Source organism: Phlebotomus papatasi, chromosome 3, assembly GCF_024763615.1.
Source record: "Phlebotomus papatasi isolate M1 chromosome 3, Ppap_2.1, whole genome shotgun sequence".
Lineage (NCBI taxonomy): Eukaryota > Metazoa > Arthropoda > Insecta > Diptera > Psychodidae > Phlebotomus > Phlebotomus papatasi.
The window spans coordinates 29,452,732-29,477,856 of NC_077224.1; the positions used below are offsets into that span (position 1 = coordinate 29,452,732).

The 25,125-nt window shown below is 34.9% G+C and overlaps 2 protein-coding genes across 3 annotated transcripts; one reads left to right on the top strand and one right to left on the bottom strand.

The window, feature by feature from the left end:
- Nucleotides 1-262: 262 nt before the first annotated feature.
- On the top strand, nucleotides 263-24,921 carry LOC129807547 (negative elongation factor D). Of its 2 annotated transcripts, none has more exons than XM_055856894.1 (6): nucleotides 263-647; nucleotides 737-1,069; nucleotides 1,129-1,386; nucleotides 1,453-1,583; nucleotides 12,303-13,231; nucleotides 24,726-24,921. In XM_055856894.1, exons 1-6 carry the CDS (start codon nucleotides 588-590, stop codon nucleotides 24,752-24,754), a joined length of 1,740 nt encoding a protein of 579 aa, XP_055712869.1. In that variant the 5' UTR covers nucleotides 263-587; the 3' UTR covers nucleotides 24,755-24,921. The 2 variants fall into 2 exon arrangements, with proteins under 2 accessions (XP_055712869.1, XP_055712870.1); XM_055856895.1 differs by lacking the exon at nucleotides 263-647 and adding an exon at nucleotides 655-673.
- On the bottom strand, nucleotides 19,468-23,859 carry LOC129807568 (uncharacterized). Its single transcript, XM_055856937.1, has 2 exons — nucleotides 22,853-23,859; nucleotides 19,468-20,204 (listed from the first exon to the last, which is right to left on the bottom strand). Exons 1-2 carry the CDS (start codon nucleotides 23,774-23,776, stop codon nucleotides 20,031-20,033), a joined length of 1,098 nt encoding a protein of 365 aa, XP_055712912.1. The 5' UTR covers nucleotides 23,777-23,859; the 3' UTR covers nucleotides 19,468-20,030.
- Nucleotides 24,922-25,125: the final 204 nt, after the last annotated feature.

The window sequence follows — 25,125 nt, forward strand, 5'->3', positions numbered from 1 at the left end:
ATCATGGAAGACTCCCTATATACCTGTTCTTTTAGATCGTTCGATTGAAAAATCACTGAATTCAAGAAGTGCGACTGAGACGGAAATTGGCTCTATTACCCAAAAATTATCAACCTTTCTTTCAATGTTAATTGATAAGCCTATGTACTTCCATTGTGGTCAATGGTCGTCTTTGGTGAGGTATTTTTTATTTCCATCGCATAATTTGCAATGAACGGAATTTTTATCATTGGTATTTTCTGTATAGTTCCAAGAGTAGGCGAAAATATTGCTTTGTTGAAATATTATATTTTTATAATTAAACGCGATGTCGCTTGAGCTTGATTATCAATAGAAGTAGTATAATCATTAATGTCGAGCCGGTCGAGCCACAAGGAATAGTTTTCTAACGATTTTATTTGAAAACGCTGAATACGGTGGTGTGGCGCACAAAGCGCTGAAAACATTTTTGTAAAAAATATTCGAGTAAAAACTTCATGTTAGTTTGAAAATAACCAAAGAAATTTGTGTGTGTCAGGAACATTTAGTAAACAAAACTTATTCTGGTTTTTTAAGTGAAATTAAAGTATATTACTACTTTATTAACAATGGACGAGGAGTATGAGGATGAGGGATGGATGGGACGCCACAGAGTAGGCGACGAAGAGGTGCTTTGTGGCTATAATTTGCCTTTGTAAATTTTGAACGCTAAACAAAGAGCACCTGCATTTTTTCTGCTTGTTTTTTTTTTTTGTAGCCCGAGGGACCAGAACACATTGAAAATCCTCAGGAAGTGCTCAATGAGTGCCTGGAGAAATTTTCCACCTCAGATTATATCATGGAGCCGGGTATATTTACCCAACTCAAAAGATATTTTCAAGCGGGCGGCACTCCTGAGCAGGTCATCAATCTCTTATCTCACAATTACACTGCGGTGGCTCAGATGACCAATCTCATAGCTGAGTGGCTCATAACAGCCGGAGTGAAGGTTGTGGATGTCCAGGCTATGGTGGAGAATCACCTAAAAGACATGATTCTGAGGACTTTTGACCCAAAGAAGGCTGATACGATTTTCACAGAAGAGGGAGAGGTTAGTCACTGATATAATTTGCTTCCGGACACAGTTTTCATATTTTCTTTATTTCTTAGACACCAGCCTGGTTGACTGAAATGATTGAGCATCCCACATGGAGATCGTTAATTTATCGCTTAGCTGAAGAGTATCCTGACTGCCTTATGCTGAACTTTACAATAAAGCTGATCTCAGATGCTGGATTCCAAAGTGAGATCACATCCATTTCCACAGCAGCCCAGCAGATTGAAGTGTTTTCACGTGTCCTAAAAACTGCCATCACAAAATTCCTCACAAATCCTGATGATGTACAAAATTCCATTCTCGAATGTGCCGTAAGTGAGCCATTTGGAAAATATTCTTAGAGATAGTCTCATCCTTATTGTGCTTTCGTTTCGTAGAAAATGGTCTGCCATGGACAACATACGTACGTCTACAGCCAAGTTCTCATACAGGTTCTCTCCCAAGAGGTCAAAGGGGGTTTCAACATGAAGCGACTCTCGCAGGAAATCACTAAATACGCCCTTCAAATGTAAGTCTACATTTATTTTAGGAGGAAATTAGCACAATTCATAATTTCCGACATACAAACAGTGAACCTACCAAGACTCGGTCCAAATGAACTTATTAAAATTAACACATATTTAACTCTTCGTAGAACCCTAACTAAAAGTGTCACGGAAGGACAAAGTGGTAGCCGCTGCAATTTATCGGATTTTCCAAAATATTTTGATATTTTTACTTATATTTTAATATTCGAAGCTTTAGTCAGTTCTTTTCTGGTGTCTGAATCAGAAATTTCACCTCCTTCGGTACTGTATCTAAAGATTTTTAACCATTCGATGTTTTCATCTTTATCAGAATCATGGAGTAAGGGAAAGTGGTCTGCCTTTGAATGCGGTAGCCTTTGAATGTTTCAACTTTTCTCTTATTTTTCAAAGCAAAATTCTACTTAATGAACAATAGTTAATACTATTAACTATTTTCTATTAACTTCGCTTTACAAAATGGATTTTTAGCTTTGGGAAATAAGAGAAAAATTGAAGCATTCAAAAGCTGCGACGCATTCAAAACCATGTCACTTTCCCTCTTAATTCTTCTCAATAATTTGCAAAAACACTTTCAACTTGTTCTTTTAAGGCTTTTATACACTAACAATCAAGAAAATTACATCTGCAGAATGTCAAACTCCCATATAAAATGCATATGGCAGCAACTGCCACTTGGTCCTTCCGAGTACAGTTTTTTGTTTTTGCAATATATTTACATTAATATTTAATTTTTATTAAAAATTTTACAACGAAAAAATAGCCAGACAAATTCTGCACACATTCAATCGGGCCTCCATGCGAAATGATATATTCTTCAATATAAAAAATAAAATTGAAAACTAAATTGGCAGCGGCTGCCACTAGGGTCCTTCCAAGTGTTAAACGGTACAATGTTGCTATCAAATATGAATTTTTTAAAATATTCATATAATATTTTTTTTCATTCATTTTTTTTTCATATCATTTCATTCATATCATAATCATAAAATTCAGTGTTTAAATTTTAATTTTTCCTCTTTGCCAAGAAAAAATTGTTGAGTATCTTGCCCTATCTATCGCGATCTTACAAAAAAAATTAATAGACAGATGTTTTAACTATTCCCCGAAAAAAAGGGGCTCAGTAACAAAACAGTAACAATTATTTTTTTGTTATAAATTTCTGAGAAGACACCTGAATACCCTATCAACAAGTCGTTGAAACAAAAGCTCACAGCTCGCAAAAATTTCGTGAGTCGCGAAAGTCGCAAAAATCCACACTTTGTGAAAAAACACGAGGCGTGCGAAAAATCTGCGACCTGCGAAAAAATCTGCAGCCCTAGGAAATGTACAGTGGCGACAAGATAAATAGCACAGTTTCGGACACTGTAAGATATGCTTTGTTTTTCGAAAAATTATGCTTTTAAATGATAAAAGTAATAATAATAAATGAACTTGTGTTACGTTTTGAATATGAAGAAAAAAACCTGAAATTTCTATCAAGAAATTTAGTACGATCAAAAATTTCTTGAAATGGCACAAATTTAGGGGACAATATAAATAGCACATCCTATAAGAAGTGATAGTTTTCGGCTTCTAACTGCAATTAACAACTTATGAATTCTATTTGAAAATTAAATGTGGATTAATTAGTACTTAGTTAAGTAACTTTTGCAAAAAATGAGCGCTTGACAACGAAGGATTATTAAAGAAATTGGGATTTGGCGCACTATTCTAATATGATTGAATTTCATATAGTGTGGATATCTGCTTAAAACTATTCCAAATTAGTCACATTCGAGATATTTATCTTGTGGTCAATCTTGTCCTTTAAATTCAACAGGATTGAGATCCTTAGACCATCCTGTCCATTCCAGAAGGTAAATTTTGTTCTGATTGAACCAGTTTTAAAAATTCTTGGCAGTGTGTTTGGGATTATTAGCTTGGTTAAAACTTAAAAACCAAAAGCAAATTCTTTTCGATGTTAAAGTAAATGACTTGTACAAAGATATCCTTGTAAACAAATTGGTTTATATTGGGTGATATTCCATATACAGACCATACGCTACTACGCAAAAAGTAGCCCCCTACTATAAAATTACCACCGCTAAGTTCTACGTTCTTAATTATATGTCAAGGACAAAATTCTTGACTTTTAGGACATCCAATATTTTGTTATGTCATATCCTGTGATATTAAACAGGAATACATCGGTTCAAAGAATATTATTCCAGAATTACAGGTCCTTCTGCATATGCTCTTCAACAAAAGTAAAACAACAGATATGGTTTCGTTTGGATACTAAATCTGTACGTCTGGAAACATTTCTAAACCGGGTATTTTTACATAATTGGCCTTCAGTAATGCTCACATCAATTACTTTTTCAACTTTTGTTCAATTTGTTCCTTTATTTTCGAAACGGCGGCAAATAAATTCAGTTTTACTATAAGAACAATGGCAGAATCTTCTCTAGAAATCGTAATTATTTCTCGAAATTTTCGAGTTTTCGAGTGATTTGTAAAAGTTTGATCATAAAAAATTATTGAATTGGTGGTTATCTTCCTTGAACAATATGATTTACAAAAAAAATTCTTTGTTATCCTAAACTCTTTTACGTAAAGCCTGGAAATGTGCACCAAAAGCTCTATTTACATGATTTTTCAGTTCTCATAACTTTATTTTACGAAAATTTGTGGCATTAATATCTATAAATGATCAACAATACAGAATTATAATGAATTGTAAAATAAAACTAAATTTCACGTAATATTTTCAGAGTAAATGAAAGTGTGCTATTTAAATTGGCCGCACGTATTATACCTAAACTCATAAAATGACAAAAAACAGATGGTTTTAACAGATACAAATATTAAATAATTATCATTTTTATTTATAATGGGTATTATATTTTCTAAAAAAAAATAAAGTATGATCAGGTATATTGATATTGTATCATAAAATATCAAAATAGGAAAGTCGCTGAAGGTATGCTATTTATCTTGTCGCCACTGTATGACTGCGTATGACATCCAAAAACATACGTGATCCGCGAAAAACTTCTCGACCCACGAAAATCCGCGACGTGCTAAAGTCCCTACAACCCTCAAGAAATTACACGATCCGCGAAAAAATCTGCGTTCCAGAAAAATATATTACCCATGAAAATTCCACGAGCTGTAAAAAAATATACCGTAAAATTAAAAATTTTACGGTTTCCTTCAAAGTACAATTTTTAAATTTCTTTTCTCGTGAACCGTTTAACCCTTTAAGGACGATTGGAACACTGGTGTCCCATAAAAAAAAAATAATTTTTCCTGACTACCTAAAGTTATTTTTTCTTATGTTTGTACGTAATTGCAAAGAGGAATCTAGAATATTTTTTGCAAGTCTCCAACTATTTGCTATATAGTAAATTTTTAAGCTAAAAAATGACGAATTTTTAAATTCTCATATTGAAAATTGATTTTAATTATTTTTTATACTTCCAAGTTTTTTTTTAAAACAAAACGTTTTAGAACAAGAAACTACAATACTCAAACATAATTGTTTTTATTAGAGTGAAAATTATCAGTCATTGGTATCGTCAGAAAAATTACTTAATTTTTTTTTAAGCTATTTTTGTCCCTCTCGTTCGTAGAAGCAAGAAATACACAGAATCAGACTCTGTTGGCCTTTCGAAGGTTAGATGTATGACGTTTCACAAGTTTTGTTTATCGGTTTAATTTTTATTGCTGATTTTCGGTCAGCGAAAACTATCTCTTCGTTAAAGCGTTAATGAACATTAAAATGTAGCACCATTATTTAGTTCTTTAACGATATATTTAACGATAGATACGTATTACATATCTAAATATAGTACTAGGGGAAAGCGCGCAACCTTCGGACGATTCAAGCTTCGGTCAATTCAATTTTTTTTTTCTCTATGTTCCTTATGGATTTCATCCATTGCTCTTTTCAGAAAATTTGAGGCATTGGGCTATCTATTATAATACAATATACAATATTATAACGGGCCAAATTCACTTATAACACATTGAAAAAATGAGTTGTGCGAAGCATAAATCGTCCGAAGGTAGCGTGCTTTTCCCTATTTTTATTAAAAACTGTTTTTTAAATGATCTAAAAAAACGGCTTAACCCGGTTTCTAAACGGTTTTCCATAAAGTTACTTAACCTAAATTTGTTTTATGAAAAATTATCAGGAGGGGAATTTTGTAGCAGTATGGTAATGCCATATGACAAACTTTAACATTTTTATTGGGAAAATTCGGGAAAACTATTTGAAGATGCGCATTATACCAGGGAGATTAGTAGAACTTTTTCAATGGGCATTTGATGTTCACCGGTTTTTAATATTGTCTTGTTCCTAAATTTTACAACAAAAATTGTCATATGGCATTGTCGGGCTGTTACAGAATTCCCCTATACAGGTTTAAGAAAAGTTTGAAGATAGGAGAGACCAGTGAAAAGTTAATCAGGTATAGAATTAGACAGTGAGGTGTTACAGATTTCCTTAGAAAGAGTATTGAGCAAATTACTTTATTTAGAGTAACTATAACTCCCTCTATATTCATTTAAATATTTATCATTCTGATTTAAACATGTTTCATTTGCTGATGATGCTTTTCATGTTTTTCTGATTCAATAAATTTCATTTGCCGGCTAATTCTGTTCCGGTTACCTCTATACTTTTTACCAAATAGGAGCAAAAATATGTACCCAGTGAATATTAGGCAAAACAGAGGTCGATGACCAAATCGGATGATTACAATAGGTGTGAATATTATGAAAAAATCACACCATCATCATTATCATTTTCAACCACCTATCCCAATTGGGGTCGCACGCAGGCCCATAATAGATAATATAGAGGTCCACCCACGATGGGAAGATAAGGAAACGATGTTTTAAGACTTCTTTCTCTTGAATATTTTCAGTAAGATTTAACTGCCAAATGGTAAGAGATAGAGACTTGATAGAGAATAGTTCATACTTAATATATTTACTATTAACAAAAACATTCTGTTAAATCAATCCCTAATCCCTAACTTTTCGCCAAACGTACGACTTTTTTTGGGACGGAGGGAGTAGTACAACAATGATGATAGAACACATCCCTGACGCAGTCCAACACCCACCTGCAAACCTTCCGACTTGGATCCGTTTACACGAACACAGCTACTAAAATCTCTGTACAATGACTGGATGGCTCTTACTAATTCCTGATCCAGTTTGCTTCATATGCTTCATCATATGCTTTTTTTCCATATCTATGAATATTGTGTGGAATTGCATACTCGACAATCATCGTCAGGGTAAAAAGTCTATCCGTGTGGTGCTTTACCAGAGGGGCAATTCACGAAATTAACCAGTCAAAATTTTGACTGGTTATTGCACGTTTTCTGTGAGGCGAATTTCGCCATTCTATGAAAAGGTGCGTCTCCTCGCTAAAAATGGAGGGTGTACAAGGTTTTGGGTCTTGTACCTTCTGGAATTTCGGGGTGTACCCAGACAATTTTACCCTCCAGCTCGAGACGACCGGAGGGTACGATGTTTTTTACAAAAATTTTATGAAAAAGTTAGTTATTTGTATTAATTCATTTAAGTAAAGATACCCAGACACAACAATAATAAGAAAATATTGGATCTTAAAATTTTATAAACGTTAAAAATACTTCATGCGTTCTGAAAAATGGGTTTTGGGAAAGTTCAGGGATTAAAGGAATTACTATTCAGGGATTTTCTAGGTCTCAGATTGTTTATTGTTAAATTTAACATACAATATTTCACAAAGCTAAGACTTCTACAATGATATTTAAAAAAAATTGTGATATCAAATTAACCTTCTAAAGACCACTACGTGTCAATAAATACACGCATCAAATATATTATATTTGCAACGTTTGAAGTACCATTTACCATGTCTAAGTACAAAATGAATAAAATTTTTACTATCAGAATAAATACAATTTTTCGATGCTACTCCTGACTCTCGAGAGGTAATTGGTCTTTACAGACCTACAAGATTTATCATAATTCTTAGAAAATATATGTGACGACATCTTCAATACCCAAATAATTTTTTAACATTCTAATATTTATAGTTTAAATTGTATTTAGAATTTAAAACGAACTCAAAGTTAGTTTGGAAAAAATGGATTAAAATATAAACATTTATATTTGCACTAAACCAATATTGCGATATTTATTTTATTTGATATGAAGGATATGAAGCAATATAAGTACACCATTCAATCTTTAACAAACTACTCCAAAATATAAATTATATTGGTATTTGAATTAGAATTAGAATGCTTTTTCAAATTCTTAAAATATTATAACGACTCCAAATTTTAAATACGCGCCATAAATTACCTGCCAATTGCATTTTGCCTACTTTTCGGCGAATAAAGACAGACTGAAATATGCATTTCACTTTTTACCACACCAAATATGTCTCCGCCATATTCGCCACCCAGTCAATTTTGACTGGTTATTTCGTGATTGCCCCTCTGAAAGCCATCTCACCTAAAATGCATTTCTACCTACAATTAAAAGTCTTTAAAAAGGTACCATGTCAATTTCGCGTATGCTGATGGTATTATGCAATTTAGTGTTATTTTAAGGCCAAAACGGATGATCAAAAGAACTTTGCATCTTGATTACACTCAATCCCGGTATTATGCACATTTTCGAGACCAAGAAATCGCGTGAAATGGCATTATGCATCGAGAAAATTTGCGTACTCGCAGGGGCTTACTTTTGAATAAATCGGCCGTAGAAAGAATTTTGTGCGGAGTAAAAGTATAGTTCAAACAAAATGATTCAACTGTTCTTCAATAAATTGTTAGATTATTTAAAATTTTTACCTTATTAAAAGAAATTAAAATTTTATTTTGAAAGAGAAGCATAGCGTCTTCAAATTTCCCGTGTCGCAACATAGTATACATTCAGGCGTATTTCAAAAATGATTTCATAAATTTACTCCCAATGATAGGCAAACTTTCATAATTGTATGTGCGTAATTCCGTAAGGTGCATAATCCCGAAGGCCTTAACCACCTCGGGTAAGACCGCCTCCAGGCGGTCTTCACAAAAATCACATTTACAGCGACAATAAAGGTTTTATTTATTTAAAAGTTAGTGTCCTCGGTAATTGTCTTATAAACATCTCTTCAAAGTTTGAACACATTTTGACTCTTCGTTTTGTTGCTATTCCTAGTTTTGTGTTACAGGTCAGAGAAAAAGCGACAAAAATATTAGTGCAAAAAACTCATTTTAAATTTCCATAAAAATACCGATTTAAAGTTATCTGACTAAAATAAATTTATTTTTTACTGAAAGATATGCCATTCTACTTTGTATATTTTATTTAAAAAAATTGAAAAAACTAAAAATGTGAATTTTAGAAGCAAAAAGAGTTTCAAAAAATTTCTATATTTTCTCACCTAGCGCCTAAACTAAAAGAGATAATGAAGAATGGATGGTTTTTTCGACTTTATTGGATCATAATTATCCTAGAAAACATTGTTTTAGAACTTTTTTTTTGCATATTAAAGAAAACACCGTTAGAGGGTTAATACCTGGACTGAGTGTAGTATAAACATGAATAAGCCACTGACTGTCTAGGATTAGCAAACATAATGGTGCAAGGATAATTTATTCTCATATTACTAACCTGGATTCTTTGATAAAAAATTATTAACTAACAAGTCTTTCGGGCATAGAAGGCAAAATACTGTCACATTATTTCAGAGCATATTGAAAGGATTTTTGGAAAGTCTATATCTATATCGTTGAGGTAGAGTGGGTGGAGTTTTAGAGGGTTACTAATTGAGATGCAAGAATGGGATATGAAATACCTTATTCTATAAGGATTTCTTACTCTTATAGATGAATTTAATAGTGAGACATGAATAGTATCGATTGCTTACCTAGAATTCCTGGAAGAATGAGAGTACGAATAATATAATTATGTTTATTTATCAAAAATCTATTTGTTACATATTGATTTCTAAAGAGTTCTTCGTTGCAATTTTCTTCTGTTGATATACCCTCTAAACTAGAGTATGCAAAAACTAAAAATTCGTGGAAATTTGAGGAACAAAAAGTGGCCGAAATTTGGTACCATTATAACAATTTGTATAAAGTACTCATTTTTTATAAATAACTATAATGATAGCTCATACTCAAATTGGTTGACATCGGCTTTAAAGTAATAATATTTCCTGAAGCAGTAGTTTTTAAGTTTTCAAGTAGATCACAATAATGAGTCAGTGACACTCCTATGCCCAAATTATCAATGGCTTTTAGCTCTATTACCTCCAGCGACAAAATAGAGAAATCTCTACTTAAACAACGTTTCTCAGCACTTCTACGAAATCCGGTATGAGGCATAGGTGAGTTGGGACTTGGGAGACAGATAAATCAATCTGCTAACGTTTTAACCTAAAGGGATAATTAATCGTTGTTAATTTAGCAATACCTAAGAGTTGCTGATAAACGCAAGAAGGATAACTCAATTAAGATATAATTAACTTAAGAATTTCTGAAAATCTTCCTCGTCAAACCTTCCAGGGCTCAGGCAAAATTGACATTGCTCCAAGGAGCATCAACGAAAGCGTAAAGTTGCTCTACTTTTTATATGGTTCACAAAAAAAAAATTTGATGTCTGAGTGATATGCTACGCCTATAGAAATATTAAATTTATTCTATATAATATCATTGATCATGCCCTTCAAATTTGTTGCTATGACAAACAATTATAATAATCATATCTACAGGGTGGCTGAAAAAAAATGCAACAACTTTCAGAGCGCATAGCTGTCAAACCGCTGGTGACAACGGCTTCATATTTTGCATAGTGGTAGTTCATTTTATTGGCTAAAAGCCTACAAAAGCATTTTCTATAATATTTTGTAAAACTTTTTTAAACTGTAATGGAACTCAAACATGACAATTTAATGTCGCTATATTTTGCAGGAAATACTGAAGCAGCTATCATTAGGGCTCTTCAAAACCGGAATGTAATTAAACTTTCCGTTTTTCGAAACATAAGTTGGTATAGGGATACTAGTAGCATTTTAAAATTGCTTTGGTGAAAGTCTAAAAAAATTGCATCATTCCTAGTTATCGTTCTTAAAATGAAGAAGCAAATTGAACAAAATCTGCGTCACATCTGCAAACAAACGATCTCTGAGACGCATAGATCGCAAATAACCACGAAATAAATATTGTTAAAGGACCTCTATATGAAGCCTTAAAAATCCTGAAATGAAAGAGACATCGTCGATCCTGATAAAGAAGTTATGCTCGACCGATGATGGAGTAAATTTGCTTGCACGTTTATGGTCAGTTGCAGAAATGTCATCTTTTCTGATAAGAAAAACTTTTAATCGAGCAATTAATGCTCAAACAAAATAATTGTGTCTATCTGAAGGAAAAATGATACGATAATTTAGACGTTCGAATGACCACCGGAAGTCAAAGATCACCTTATTTGAAGGTCTGGACTTCCTTGAAGACAAATTATCGCTTTTCAGTGGGGGGTTTTAGGCTGTACCGTCAAAACAAACGCCAATGTGTTTCTGAAAATTTTCCTGGAAGGAGTGTTGGAGTCGTAGACAAACAAAAATTTTAGTAAGAAGTAATGGAATTTCGATCAAGACTCGACAACGCCTCAGAAATCACGCTCCGAATAAGATTTGGCTAAAAAAAAATGTTTCGCACTTCAATTTGGGAAAACAATGACCACCACAATTCTTGCATGCAAAATCGTTTGACTTCTACAAAAGAGGCATTTTGTTGGTCAATGTTAGGACTAAAAAGTAGCAAAGTGTCAATGAGCTGAAGGCAGTCCTTCCTCGTGAATAGCAGGACATTCAGAAGGCTGACATTCGTGCAAACTACGATGCATTTTCTGACAGACTTAAGACCATAATTAAGTCAAAATAAGATCGTATTGAACAAAACCGATAATATTCTAAAATTTTGATGTATTTACTACCATTTTTTTCTTTATTTCAAAACAGTTGAATAAGAAATGAGGATAATATAGCGCTTTAGTTTGTTGCATTTTTTTTCAGCCACCCTGTACACTGAGAGAAATGCGAAAAAGTTAAAATAACATTTCGGAAATGTTAATTTTACCCAGCAGTATTGATCTAAAATCGGTATTACCCTTTTTAGGTGTAGTGGGGGTTAAAGTTACCCTTTTGTCATGTTGATTTTACCCTCAAAAGGTGTAAATTTAACATTAAAAAATGTTGATATATTTTTACACCCGAAAAGTATTAAAGTTATGACGAGAAAAAGTTAATCGTAGCCTCTTTTTTTCTCAGTGTAGAAATATTAAATTTATTCTATAATATCATTGATCATGCCTTTCAAATTTGTTGCTATGACAAACAATTATAATAATCATAGCTACACTAAGAGAAGTCCGAAAAAGTTAAAATAATATTCCGGAAATGTTTATTTTACCCTGCAGTATTGATCCGAAATCGGTATAAATATTATGCTTTTTAGGTGTATTAAGGGTTAAAGCTACCCTTTTTCATGTTAATTTTACCTTTAAAAAGGTGTAAAATTAACATTAAAAAATGTTGATATATTTTTACACCTAAAAAGTGTTAAAGTTATGAGGAAAAAGAGTTAATCACACCCCCGTTTTTTCTCAGTGTAAAGATTGCAATGAACGAATATTCTTTCATTATTTTTTCTCAGAAATCAAAATGTGACTCCAATTACGATGGCTCTGAATGGATCAGCGGGATATCCTCAAGCATGTGAAGCTCTGACATCAATGCTATCGCGAAATACTCTCAATCCGGCTGACATCAATGTTCTCTATCGCAATTATTCTGCTGTTGATCCTCCACCAATTGATCTCATTAGAAATCCCCAATTTTTGGACTTGCTCGTGGATTCGCTCTTCAAAGCTGGGGTAAAGATCAATCCTGAGCATAAGTCCAAGTACATCTTCCTACTGGCATATGCAGCTAGTGTATGTGAGACGCAAACAAAGAAGGGTGGTCAGATGAAACGCACAATCAACAAGGATGAACTGAAAAACACAACTCAAGCCATTGAGAAAGTTCATGCAATCTGCAATGTCAACAAAGGTTCAACAGAATTAATTGCTGATTTGCAGGTGCTGTACAATTGCATCCGATATCCGGTGGTTGGAGTTGGTGTTATTCGTTGGGTTGAGAATACAGTTACGGAGCCGTCTTATTTCAAATTATCCACGGACAGTTGTCCTCCGCATTTGGCTCTCCTGGATGAAGTGGCTACTGTACACAGTTCTCTCCATCCACAAATCCTACGTTTATTGATTCGTTTATTTGAGTCCAAGCAGGATGAACTGGAGATCCTGGTGCAACTTGAAATGCGAAAAATGTTGCTGGATCGTATGGTGAACCTCCTGACGCGCGGTTGTGTAGTCCCTGTGGTCAAGTACATCAAACAGTGCTGCCAAAGGGGTGACACCGATATCTCCCTCATTCGCTATTTTGTCACTGAAGTATTGGAAACTATCACACACCCCTATTCGCCGGAATTTGTGCAGCTCTTTCTGCCAATGGTGGAAAATGAGGAGATCACGGGATCCATGCGAGGTGAAGGTGATCAAGATCCCGTATCCGAATTTATCGGTAAGTAATATTCTGCTTCAATAAAATTGTCATATATAGAAAAATTCGTCCATCCAATCTCTGTGATTCCCCAATTCCTGCAATCTTATCTTGTGCCCAACATAATAGTCGATAATTATCAAATTTCTCATGATTTATGACGTATTTGTCATGTGAATACGCAAGCGTCATAAAAAATATTTTTTACTTAACGGTCTATTTGCTGTGTGTCAACTAATAAAACTATATTAGTCAAAAATAGAAATAAGCTCGAAAGAGTTTTGGTAATTTTAGGATGAAGATAAGATTATATGATAAATTTATGTTATGATTCACTCTAAGTCAAGTCTTATTTAAATATCATGTGTGATTCTTATTGATTTCATAAAAAAAAATGCTGATCTAATTAATTCATTGCACGATTTAAATATGAAAGCAATTTATATGTCGCTTATTGGAAATTCCAGAGGGCCAACTCAATCTAAAGAATTTTATAGGAGGCAGCATCAGAGATTCGATTTAATGTAAATATTTATTTTCTGCAAATGACTGGACAAAGCCAGTGATAAGCCTAGATCAGCTTATAGAGGTGTGATTCCTTAGTTGCAAATTCGGATTTTGGCAAACTTGAACGATATTTGTACATAAATATTGCAAATTTCGTTTTAATTGTATGTAATGCCGGCTTCAGACTGGACGTTTAGCCCAGTTCTCGCTGGTCTCAAAAATTTAAATAACGAGCAGTTTTAATGATTTTTCAAAATCTATTGGATCATTTGCCCTTAATATCCAATTCTAAACAAAAATTTCCTAAAAAATTGTGTCTGATAAGGAATTAGAGGAGTTAAGCCAGATGGCTAAGCCTTAGGTCTGAAGACCATATAACTTATTATCGTTATTAATGAGGAAAATTGGATGAGAAATGCATAAAAGTGTCTGAAAATCTTTAAAGTAGATTGTCTCAGAAATGCATAAAATGTATAAAAGTGTCTAAAAATCTTTAAAGTCGATTATCTCGGAAACTATGAAAGATAGAGGCCTCAACTTTACATTCACTGAGAACCTCTGTCAGCGATCCGAGAAAATCGCGCCCCGCGAAAATCCACGAAAAAGTTCGCGTCCCGTGATAATCAGCGAAACAATTCGCGCCCCGTGAAAATTCGGGAAAAAAATACGCGCCCCGTGAAAATTCGTGAAAAAATACGCGCACCGCGAAAATCATCAAAAAAATTCGTGCCCCACGAAACTCCGCGAAAAATTATGCGCCTCATGAAAATCCGCGAAAAAATTCGCGCCCCGCGAAAATTCGTGAAAAAATACACGACCCGCGAAAAATTCCACGCCCCGCGAAAATCCGCGAAAAATTCGTGCCCCGCAAAAATCAGCGAAAAAATTCGCGCCCCACGAAAATCAGCGAAAAATTCGCGCCTCGCGAAAATTCGCGAAAAACTACGCGACCCGCTCAAATCTGCGAAAAATTTCACACCCCGCGAAAAATTTCACTCCCCGCGAAAAAATTCGCGCCTCGCGAAGATCCGCGAAAGACATCGCGGATCGTGCATTGTATATGCCACCTTACAAATCTTCGAATATAGACTCACTACACTGAGAAAAAAGAGGGTGCAATTAACTTTTTTTCCTCATAACTTTAACACTTTTTAGGTGTAAAAATATATCAACATTTTTTTATGTTAATTTTACACCCTTTTAAGGGTAAAATTAACATGATAAAGGGTAACTTTAATCCCCAATACACCTAAAAGGGGTAATATTTACACCGGTTTCGGATCAATACTACAGGGTAAAATTAACATTTCCGGAATGTTATTTTGACTTTTTCGGATTTCTCTCAGTGTAGGTGCTAAAATTTTCCTTCCCCAAATTATGATGTCATAAATTCCTCCTCTCTCCTTTATTACAGTCTTTGTGAATGATTTTGAAAATTTGAATTATTTTATTTTGATCATAGTTTTCGGCTTCATTAAATTCATTCATTTAGATTTAGATTTAGATCATTTAGATTCATAGCTTAATTTATTACCGATTTCGGATCAATAATGCAGGGTAAAATTAACATTTCTGAAATGTTATTTTAACTTTTTGGGATTTCTCTCAGTGTATGTAGAGAGGGAGAGTGAGAGAGTGCTATATATATAGGGAAAGCTTGTCCGACGCCGCTTCTCCCACTTTTTTTCACGCCTGACGCTAATAACAAATTTTCTTAAAATTGAAATCTTTAAAGTGAAATATCTCGAGAACCATTCGACGAACGTCTTAATTTTTTTTTAATTGGTCTAAATTTTCTGGACTACAACATAAACATAAAAAATTCAAAATCGCATATTTAGATTTCGACATAAACTACAAAACGTGATTTTTAACCGGTTTAGAACCGGTTTTTCAAAAAACTAATAGCACAGAAATCGTCGTACGCGTGCGTAGATATATTTAAAAAAAAATTTATGAAGATATCTCTATTCAAACCAGTGATATTGCGTACTACGGACGGCCGGACGCCAGCCGGACCCGAAATTACCGGCTTATGATTTTCGGCATCAGGGATGTTCAAAAGATATACCCTGTGAATTTCAGCTCGATCGGAGCACTTTGAGAAAATCCGAGGATTACAATAGGTGTGATTAGAAGGAATAACACCTAAAACTCTTTATTTCTTTTTTATTAGCTTGCTAGGGCATTATTATAAACATTGAAGTTTTCATGTTTTTAGGGGGGAGTAGGGCATCTTTGAAGTGGAGTGTCTTTGAAATACGGCTTGTTTATCTTATTTTTAAATGGAACTAGACTTTACCGTGATATAAGTTAGCTCGACAAACCCCATTGTGAAACTAAATTTTATCATGATATGCCTTAACTTCTTTTAAAAATAAAAGAAAAATTCCGAATTTTAAAGATACCTCAATTCAAAGGTGCCCCCCTTTCCCATAATCTTAAAAGTTAAAAGTATGTTTTTCTTCTGCGGAAGATCGAAATTGGTTTTCTGTAACTCCAAACGATAGTAAAATCTTTCTGGAATAAAAATGACTAGTAATCAACCTGCTTGATTTTGTCAGCTTTGCACTAAAATTGCTACTTTTTGTGCATTTTTACTTCAAATAAATTGTGCAAGCTATCAAAAAAAAATATTCCTTTGAAATGATTTAGTCACTCTATAGAATTAGTACTCATTCTAAGTACAAAAAGTCTCAAGACTGCAATAAACCGAATTGCCCCCCTGTAATTTCCTAATGGGGTAATTTGGAATCATGTCTAATTTGTAACTTTGTGAATTCCTAACAGTTTTAGATGGCAAAAGGAAAAAAAAGGAAGAATTACTCTCTAATGTCTTGTACTTCTTCGTGGTTTGCTTTTCCTCTTAGACCATCTGAAACATGGAGAAAATCTCAAAAATCCTAAATAGGCATGATTCCGAATTGTCCCTTCGTACCCTATGAATTTAGCGGTTTTGCGATCAATAAGGAAGAAATGTTCAAATGGTACTCGCTTCGCTTAATGCTATTGAACTTATTAGTCGAAACACATTAATTTGAGGCTTTTTTAATGCTTAACTTTTACGCATCTCTATTGGGACTCAGAGTACTCAAACGAAAATACCATATGAATATTTCGGGAAAAAATTTAATTGTTTAAAATTGATAAAAAAGTCGATTCTAATGTATGATCACAAATTATAAGAATTTCCCAATCTAGGATATTTTTGGAAGAGCTTAATTAATTTCTATTGAGCTATGATATTCTTGATAAAATAATAATGAAATTGGCTGAAGATGGTCTGAATACGGTTAGGAAAGATTTTAAGCTGAATCTGCAGTACCAGCCAAAATCCTGAAAAGTCAAAATTTTAAAGGGACAAAATCTCAAATGGGTCGAAATCCTGAATAGTCTAAAATCTTGAAAAGCCAAAATCCCGGAAAGGCCAAAATTCTGAACATTAAAATCTCGAATGTCAAAATCCGAAACGCCAAAATCCCAAAAGGCAAATATCGCATGTTCAAAATCCTGAAAGGGACGAAATTATAAGGAAGTTAAGGTGTAGAATAATTTCCCAAAACAAACAAAATCTTCCTTTGCCTCGTTGGTATACAGGGTGGCTGAAAAAAAATGCAACAAACTAAAGCGCTATATTATCCTCATTTCTTATTCAACTGTTTTGAAATACATCAAAATTTTAGAATATTATCGGTTTTGTTCAATACGATCTTATTTTGACTTAATTATGGTCTTAAGTCTGTCAGAAAATGCATCGTAGTTTGCACGAATGTCAGCCTTCTGAATGTCCTGCTATTCATGAGGAAGGGCTGCCTTCAGCTCATTGACACTTTGCTACTTTTTAGTCCTAACATTGACCAACAAAATGCCTCATTTGAAGAAGTCAAACGATTTTGTATGCAAGAATTGTGGAGGTCATTGTTTTCCCAAATTGAAGTGCGAAACATTTTTTTTTTTAGCCAAATCTTATTCGGAGCGTGATTTCTGAGGCGTTGTCGAGTCTTGATCGAAATTCCATTACTTCTTACTAAAATTTTTGTTTGTCTACGACTCCAACACTCCTTCCAGGAAAATTTTCAGAAACACATTGGCGTTTGTTTTGACGGTACAGCCTAAAACCCCCCACTGAAAAGCGATAATTTGTCTTCAAGGAAGTCCCGACCTTCAAATAAGGTGATCTTTGACTTCCGGTGGTCATTCGAACGTCTAAATTATCGTATCATTTTTCCTTCAGATAGACACAATTATTTTGTTTGAACATTAATTGTTCAATTAAAAATTTTTCTTATTACAAAAGATGACATTTCTGAAACTGACCATGAACGTGCAAGCGAATTAACTCCATCGTCGATCGAGCATAACTTCTTTATGAGGATCGACGATGTCTCTTCCTTTTCAGGATTTTTAAGGCTTCATATAGAGGTCCTTTAACAATATTTATTTAATGGTTATTTTCGATCTATGCGTCTCGGAGATCGTTTGTTTGCAGATGTGACGCAGATTTTGTTCAATTTGCTTCTTCATTTTAAGAACGATAACTAGGAATGATGCAATTTTTTTAGACCTTCACCAAAGCAATTTTAAAATGCTACTAGTATCCCTACACCAACTTATATTTCGAAAAACGGAAAGTTTAATTACATTCCGGTTTTGAAGAGCCCTAATGATAGCTGCTTCAGTATTTCCTGCAAAATATAGCGACATTAAATTGTCATGTTTGAGTTCCATTACGGTTTAAAAAAGTTTTACAAAATAAATATTATAGAAAATGCTTTTGTAGGCTTTTAGCCAATAAAATGAACTACCACTATGCAAAATATGAAGCCGTTGTCACCAGCGGTTTGACAGCTATGCGCTCTGAAAGTTGTTGCATTTTTTTCAGCCACCCTGTAGATGATACTTTAAAAAAATTGGTATTATGGCCTTTTTTAAATTTTAGCTTTCGAAATTATGGTTTTCGGAATTTTGGCCTTGTCGAGATTTAAGCGTTTTGGATTTTGGCTTTCGGGATTTGGGCCCTTTCAGGATTTGGGCATTGGGGATTTTGGTTTCCGGGATTTTGGCTTTTGGGATTTTGGCGTTCAATATTTCAACCCAGATGGGATTTCGACTCATTCGGGATTTTCGTTTTTTATAGGATTTAATTTTTTCGGCATTTTGGTGTTCGTTTTGGAATTTTGAACGGGTTTTGTGCAAAGTTGTTCAAAATCGAAGCTGAATTCTTTTTATTCATAGATTTTGGAAATGATGTGTCATTCTAAAAAATAATTTCATTGCTCAAACTCCAAAAATATTGATCGTACTGAAAAAGAAAAGATGTCGGGAGAGTCAATCAAACTGGAAAATAGATATGTTGCGTGGTTTTTTTTTTCGTAAAAAAAGTAATATCTGATTAACCAGATATGTTGACCAACAAATTTGATTCAGTAATGGAGTTTATTACCAGGAGTGACTTCCTTTGCTATTAAACTTGTTCTAAGAATGGCTAACAATGAATGAGTTAATTTTAAATGATTCAGTTTAAAAAAAAATCGAAATGTGCATTCTCTTCCACTCACAAATTTGACTTCTCGTTTTTCTCTACCATCCCTTTTTAAGAATATATGAAAAGGCTTTTGTAAATCTGTTTTTAAGTTATTGATATAATGTTTTGGATACTGTCCAGACCAAGCCTGATTTTTCGACCTCTCGGAAAGGGACTTGAACTTATGATAGATTTTCAGAGCCTGTGGTGGACAGGAAAAGACCAGAGATTGGGGTGAACTGAACAACTTTATTGCCTGTATGGCTTTTATACATGATCGATCGTCTGACCCGATCCCGCTACCCTATTCAATAGATATTTAATATAATATCAAATATACAACATTTTCCCCCTCAAAATAAAGAATCATTTAACAAATTATTTTTCATGCAATCTAATAAAATAAATAATTATTTAAATTCTAATTTCTTTCGAATTCGTTCGCTTTTCCTTTTTGGGGTAGCAGGCCAAACTCTTTTCCTTCGCTTACGATTTTCTGATGGCGCGAGTTGTTGTGGTGGAGTGTGGAATTGCTCTGCTGGCGAGGGTGATGGTGATGGCACAGGCTGAGGTGGGGATTGCAGTCTTGGAAGGTCCCTTTCAATAATTAACTTCTTCTCAACCGGACGTATCTGATCTCGATGTGCCTTTTTCTTAGTTCCTCCAATGTCTACGATGTACACGGTATCCGTGAGTTTTCCATGAATCCGTCCGCGAACCCAAACAGTCCCCAAGGTGTTGAAATACCAGATATCCTGACCCACTTGTAGTTTACTCAGAGGCTTAGTATCACTCCGCTTCTGGCTTCTCTTCCTTCGGTCTATCAACTCCTGTGGTTTCTTTTTTTGAAACTCCTGTTTCTCCTTCCCCCTCTTCAAGGAAGTCATCAGAGTCCGTGGTGTATAGCTCATTAGTACTGATGTTGGTGCCAAATTTGTCACTGAAGAAGGTGTGTTGTTGTACCTGAATAGGAAAAATGAAATTTTGTTACTTACTGACATCCCTTTTTTGCTTTCTTCAAGTGCATATTTTTTAAAAGCTTTCTTCACAGTTTGAACCCCCCTTTCGGCAGAGCCGTTAGAAGCTGGGTGATAAGGTGGTGCCGTAGTATGTATAATCCTATTGAGCTTGCAGAATTTCGTGAATTCCTGAGATTGAAATGGACTACCATTATCCGATACAATGGAACAAGGCAACCCATAAATTGCAAAAGAACTCCGCAAAGCCTCAATAGTTGAAAACACATCATTCTTCTTGACCAATCTGATATCAATGAGTTTTGAGAAATCGTCCACTATTATTAAAAATGTTTTATTATCCCAGAAAAAGAAATCTATATGAATTCTCTCAAATGGATAAGTAGTATCAGTCCATTTTCTCAAAGACAATTTTTTTGGACGCGGTGCTAAAATCTGACAAGCTTCACATGTTCTAGCCGTTTTCTCAAGATCCTCACAGATTCCTGGCCACCAAACACATCCCCGTGCAATCGATTTCATACGAACTACTCCATCATGACCGTCGTGAATTAATTTTAAAACTTTTTCGCGCAGCTTTACTGGAATCACCACTCTATGTCCTAAATATAAAATTCCATTTTCAACAGATAACGAATTTTTAACGCGTAAAAACGGTTTTAAACTTTCATTCTTTAATAAAATACTATCAGATGGAAATCCTTTTTGTACAAATTCTAAAATTAATTTTAATTGATCGTCTCTTTCTGTTTCCTCGCGAATTTGAGTTTCATCCAAAGGAATCTCTCCCGCAATGTCCACAAATTTTACAACCTCATCGTTAACCCCAGTCTCGCACTGTAAAGGAAATCTGGATAAGAAATCCGCATTGCCATTGTGAGAACCCTTCTTGTAAACTATCTTCAAGTCATACATCCCGAGAAACACGGCCCATCTTTGAATCCTCGCAGCTGCAACTGCAGTGCTTTTATGCTGACTACCGAACAATTCTCTCAAACATTGATGGTCAGTATACACAGTCACAGTGCGACCATAAATGTACTGATGAAACTTCTTACAAGCAAATACCAACGCAAGACCCTCACGATCAACTATAGAGTATTTCTTCTCACTTGAGGATAGAGTACTTGAGACCATCGCGATCGGTTTTTCGACACCATCAACCATATGGCTTAACACCGCTCCAACCCCATCTCCACTTGCATCCGTAGAGATCACTAACGGCAATTTGGGGTCGTAAAAGGTCAACATGTCACTCTCTGACAACCAACTTTTACTTTCGCGAAAAACCCTCTCTCTTTCCTCTGACCAAACGAACGGCTCACCCGCTTTGAGAAGACTGTACAAGGGCGCAAGCTTCATCGACAAATTTTTAATAAATTTCCCGTAATAAGTCAAAAGACCTAGGTAGGCTTTCAAAGATGTCACATCTCGTGGACGCTCTGCTTGCTCAATCTCGATAAGTTTACTTTTCATAGGGCGTACACCCTCACCACTAAGGACATGACCCAGAAACTCAACATTCTCTTGGAAAAAGACGCATTTCTTTTTATTTACTTTTACGTTGAAATTGTTCAATCGCTCTAAAACCTTAATTAAATTATTACGACATTCTTCTTTACTAGAGCCTCCCACTATAATGTCATCAATATATGCCGCGGTTTTAGGAATACCCTGCAAAATTCCATCTATTGTCTTCTGGAAGATCGCAGGTGATGACGAAAGTCCAAAAATCAATCTCGTGAATTGAAATAATCCAATATGGGTATTTATAGTGAGGAATTTCCTACATTCTGGAGTTACTTCTAATTGCTGATACGCTCCTGTGAGATCCAGAACACAAAAATAGCAAGAACCTGTGATCTTGTTAAAAATTTCTTGCAAGGTCGGAAGGGGATAATGAGCCGTTTTCACTACTTTATTCACTGTGACTTTACAGTCTACACAAATGCGAATAGCACCATCTTTCTTTGGGACAACGACAATTGGGCTTGCCCAATCAGAATGATCTACAGGAACAAGGACTTTTGATTTTACTAACCGCCTAATTTCGGCTTCCACCTTATCCCTAATCCCGTATGGTACCGCATAAGGCTTGTGAAAAATTGGCACACAATCCTCCTTAACCACTATCACAGCCTTTAGATCTCTAATAGAATCCTCTTCATTGCATTTAAAAACTCTAGAAAATTTCTGAAGAATCTTTTGCTCATCCGCAAGCTGAAAAATTCCCCCATCAAATGCAATAGACCCATTGAACATTTCTCTCCACCTAGGAAAAATTTTATTTAACCAATTGCGACCACACAATGGAAAAAAGACCTTTGGACCACTGAAAATGACCAATTTCATATTCTGGAATTCCCTCTGAAGTCCGTTAACCTTCACAAAAATCGTCACGATAATATATCCTAAAATGCATAATCTGTCCCCTGTAACAACGCTCAAAGTCAAATCACATTTCATCAACTTATACTGGGCAAAAAATTTGCGATAAAAACTCTCATGCATACAACTAATGCAAGCCCCAGTATCAATTTCAAACTTGATTCTTTTGTGGTCAATTACTGTGTTTAAATATTCGGCAATAAAGAGATTTTTCTGTGCTTTGCACTCACTGCGGCACATACTTACCGTTGCGCCATTGTGCGAATCACTCAGCACAATTTGAGCCTCTCGCTCTGGCACATATACTTCCATGTCAGAGTCCAAAGTGCTGCTTCCTTCGTCCTTCACGGAGTTCAGGAACATAGCAGACATCATGCCACTCACGTCCTCATCTTCAGATTCCTCCTCCGCGAAGTTCACCTGCTTTCGCTTCTTGGACTTAGCACCTCTCTTCGGGCAATTTGCAGCATAATGGCTTCCCCACTCATGACACCGGTAGCATTGGACTTTTCTCTTCTTCTCGTGAGTCCCCTGATCACTCCTTTCACGGTTCACTCTCTTTTTCCCGCCTTGATAACCACCTCGTGATTTGCCCTGGCTCACCCAATCCACGCTTGCACGCATTTCCCCCATGGAACTTGTGGCTAATTCACTAGCTCTGGCAACCTTCACAGTTTCTTCAAAGCCTTTGTCCAGAGCAAGGAGTCTCTCTTGGATCTTTTTTTCATAAATGCCCATCACAAACTTGTCTCTTAGGGCTTGTTGCAAAAAATCACCAAATTCACACGATTCTGCCAGCTGTTGGAGAGCCACAACATAATCCCTAATAGATTCCTCTGGTGATTGCTCTCTTTTGTAGAATCGATATCGCTCAGTTATCACATTTTTCGCTGGAGAATACTTTTCTTTTAACACAGCCACTAATTGACTATAAGTTTTCGAGTCAACAGTTTGTGGATGCAGCGCAGATTTAAGCACTTTATAAATGTTTTGCCCCACAAAACTGATAAAAAGCGCACACTTCATTTTATCATCCTCGATGTTGTTAATGAAGAATAATTTCTCGAGGCGCTCGCAATAGATGACAAAATCATCCTCTGGGCAATATTCTCCTATGCTCCCGATGAATCCACCGTTGTTACTCCTTGTAGAATTCTCTGCCACGGACATTTTTCACAAATTTTTTTACTACACGACACACTCTTACAGACTCTCACAGTACTGCACGCACAAACTAAATTTCCTCACGAAAAAAAAAATCCCAATCTGTCGCCAAAATGTGGTGGACAGGAAAAGACCAGAGATTGGGGTGAACTGAACAACTTTATTGCCTGTATGGCTTTTATACATGATCGATCGTCTGACCCGATCCCGCTACCCTATTCAATAGATATTTAATATAATATCAAATATACAACAGAGCCAAGGGTTGAACAGTTCTAGAAAGCGTACTTTTTAATGTGTTTGTAATATCACAAAAACCTGAATTAATTTTTTTCAATGTGTTATAAATTAATTTGGCCCATTATAATATTGTATTTTAATAGCTAGTCTAATGCCTCACATTTTCAGAAAAGAGTTATGGGTGAAATCCAAAAGCAACATAGAAAAAAAATTGAATTGCCCGAAGCTTGTGTCGGCCGAATGTAGCGCGCTTTCCCCTAATTGCAATTTTTAAACAAGTTTATGATGATACATATACGAATCATCAATAAATACAGTAAGTAATAAACAATAGATGTACGCGAAGGTCGAACTTGTGAGCAAGATCCTTTTTCCATAAGTTTGACTACTAAACAGCTAACATCAATAACGAGCATTTCGCAAAGATAGAAAGCTTTGCCACTCATTTTTAATTATTTTGTACAAGAATCATTCTTATTGACAACAACATCTTTATGAAAACACAAAAGCTCTCTTGTATAATTTTTTATTACACTAAGCGAAACGATATGTTTCACATGGAAGAATACTTGTTGAAGTCATTCCCATGAAGAAAAACATATTAGAATAATTTTTGAGTAATTTATAAAGTAGCAAAATTTGATGTAATTATCGAATAAAGAGTTTTTTCATTATATTTAATAGGAAATTTTCCCTTTTTATATTTTTTTTACAGTTTACTGCAGACCTGTTGGGCGACAATGAGACTCTGGAATGGCAGACATATTTTAGATTGAACTACAATCCAACGTGGAAACCGCGAACACGAACGTGATAAGATAGAGTGGATTTTATAATAATTAACAAATTGAAAGAGTGAAGAAAGTGAAACTTTATGTATGAGCACAGAATAAACACGTCACTCAAAGTAACTTGGACATGAATCTTTGGATGAAGATGTCCTTTGGCTGAAAAAAAAAGGATTAATTTCTGAAAATTCCAAATATATGCAGCATTTCCGGAACCGCAAAGAAAGGTATGTCACGTTGAGTTTTAGTATTTACTGTACCTGTAATTGCAAATATTACGCACCTTGCCAACTTTATAATCATGATTTATCAATGCTGATAAAGTGT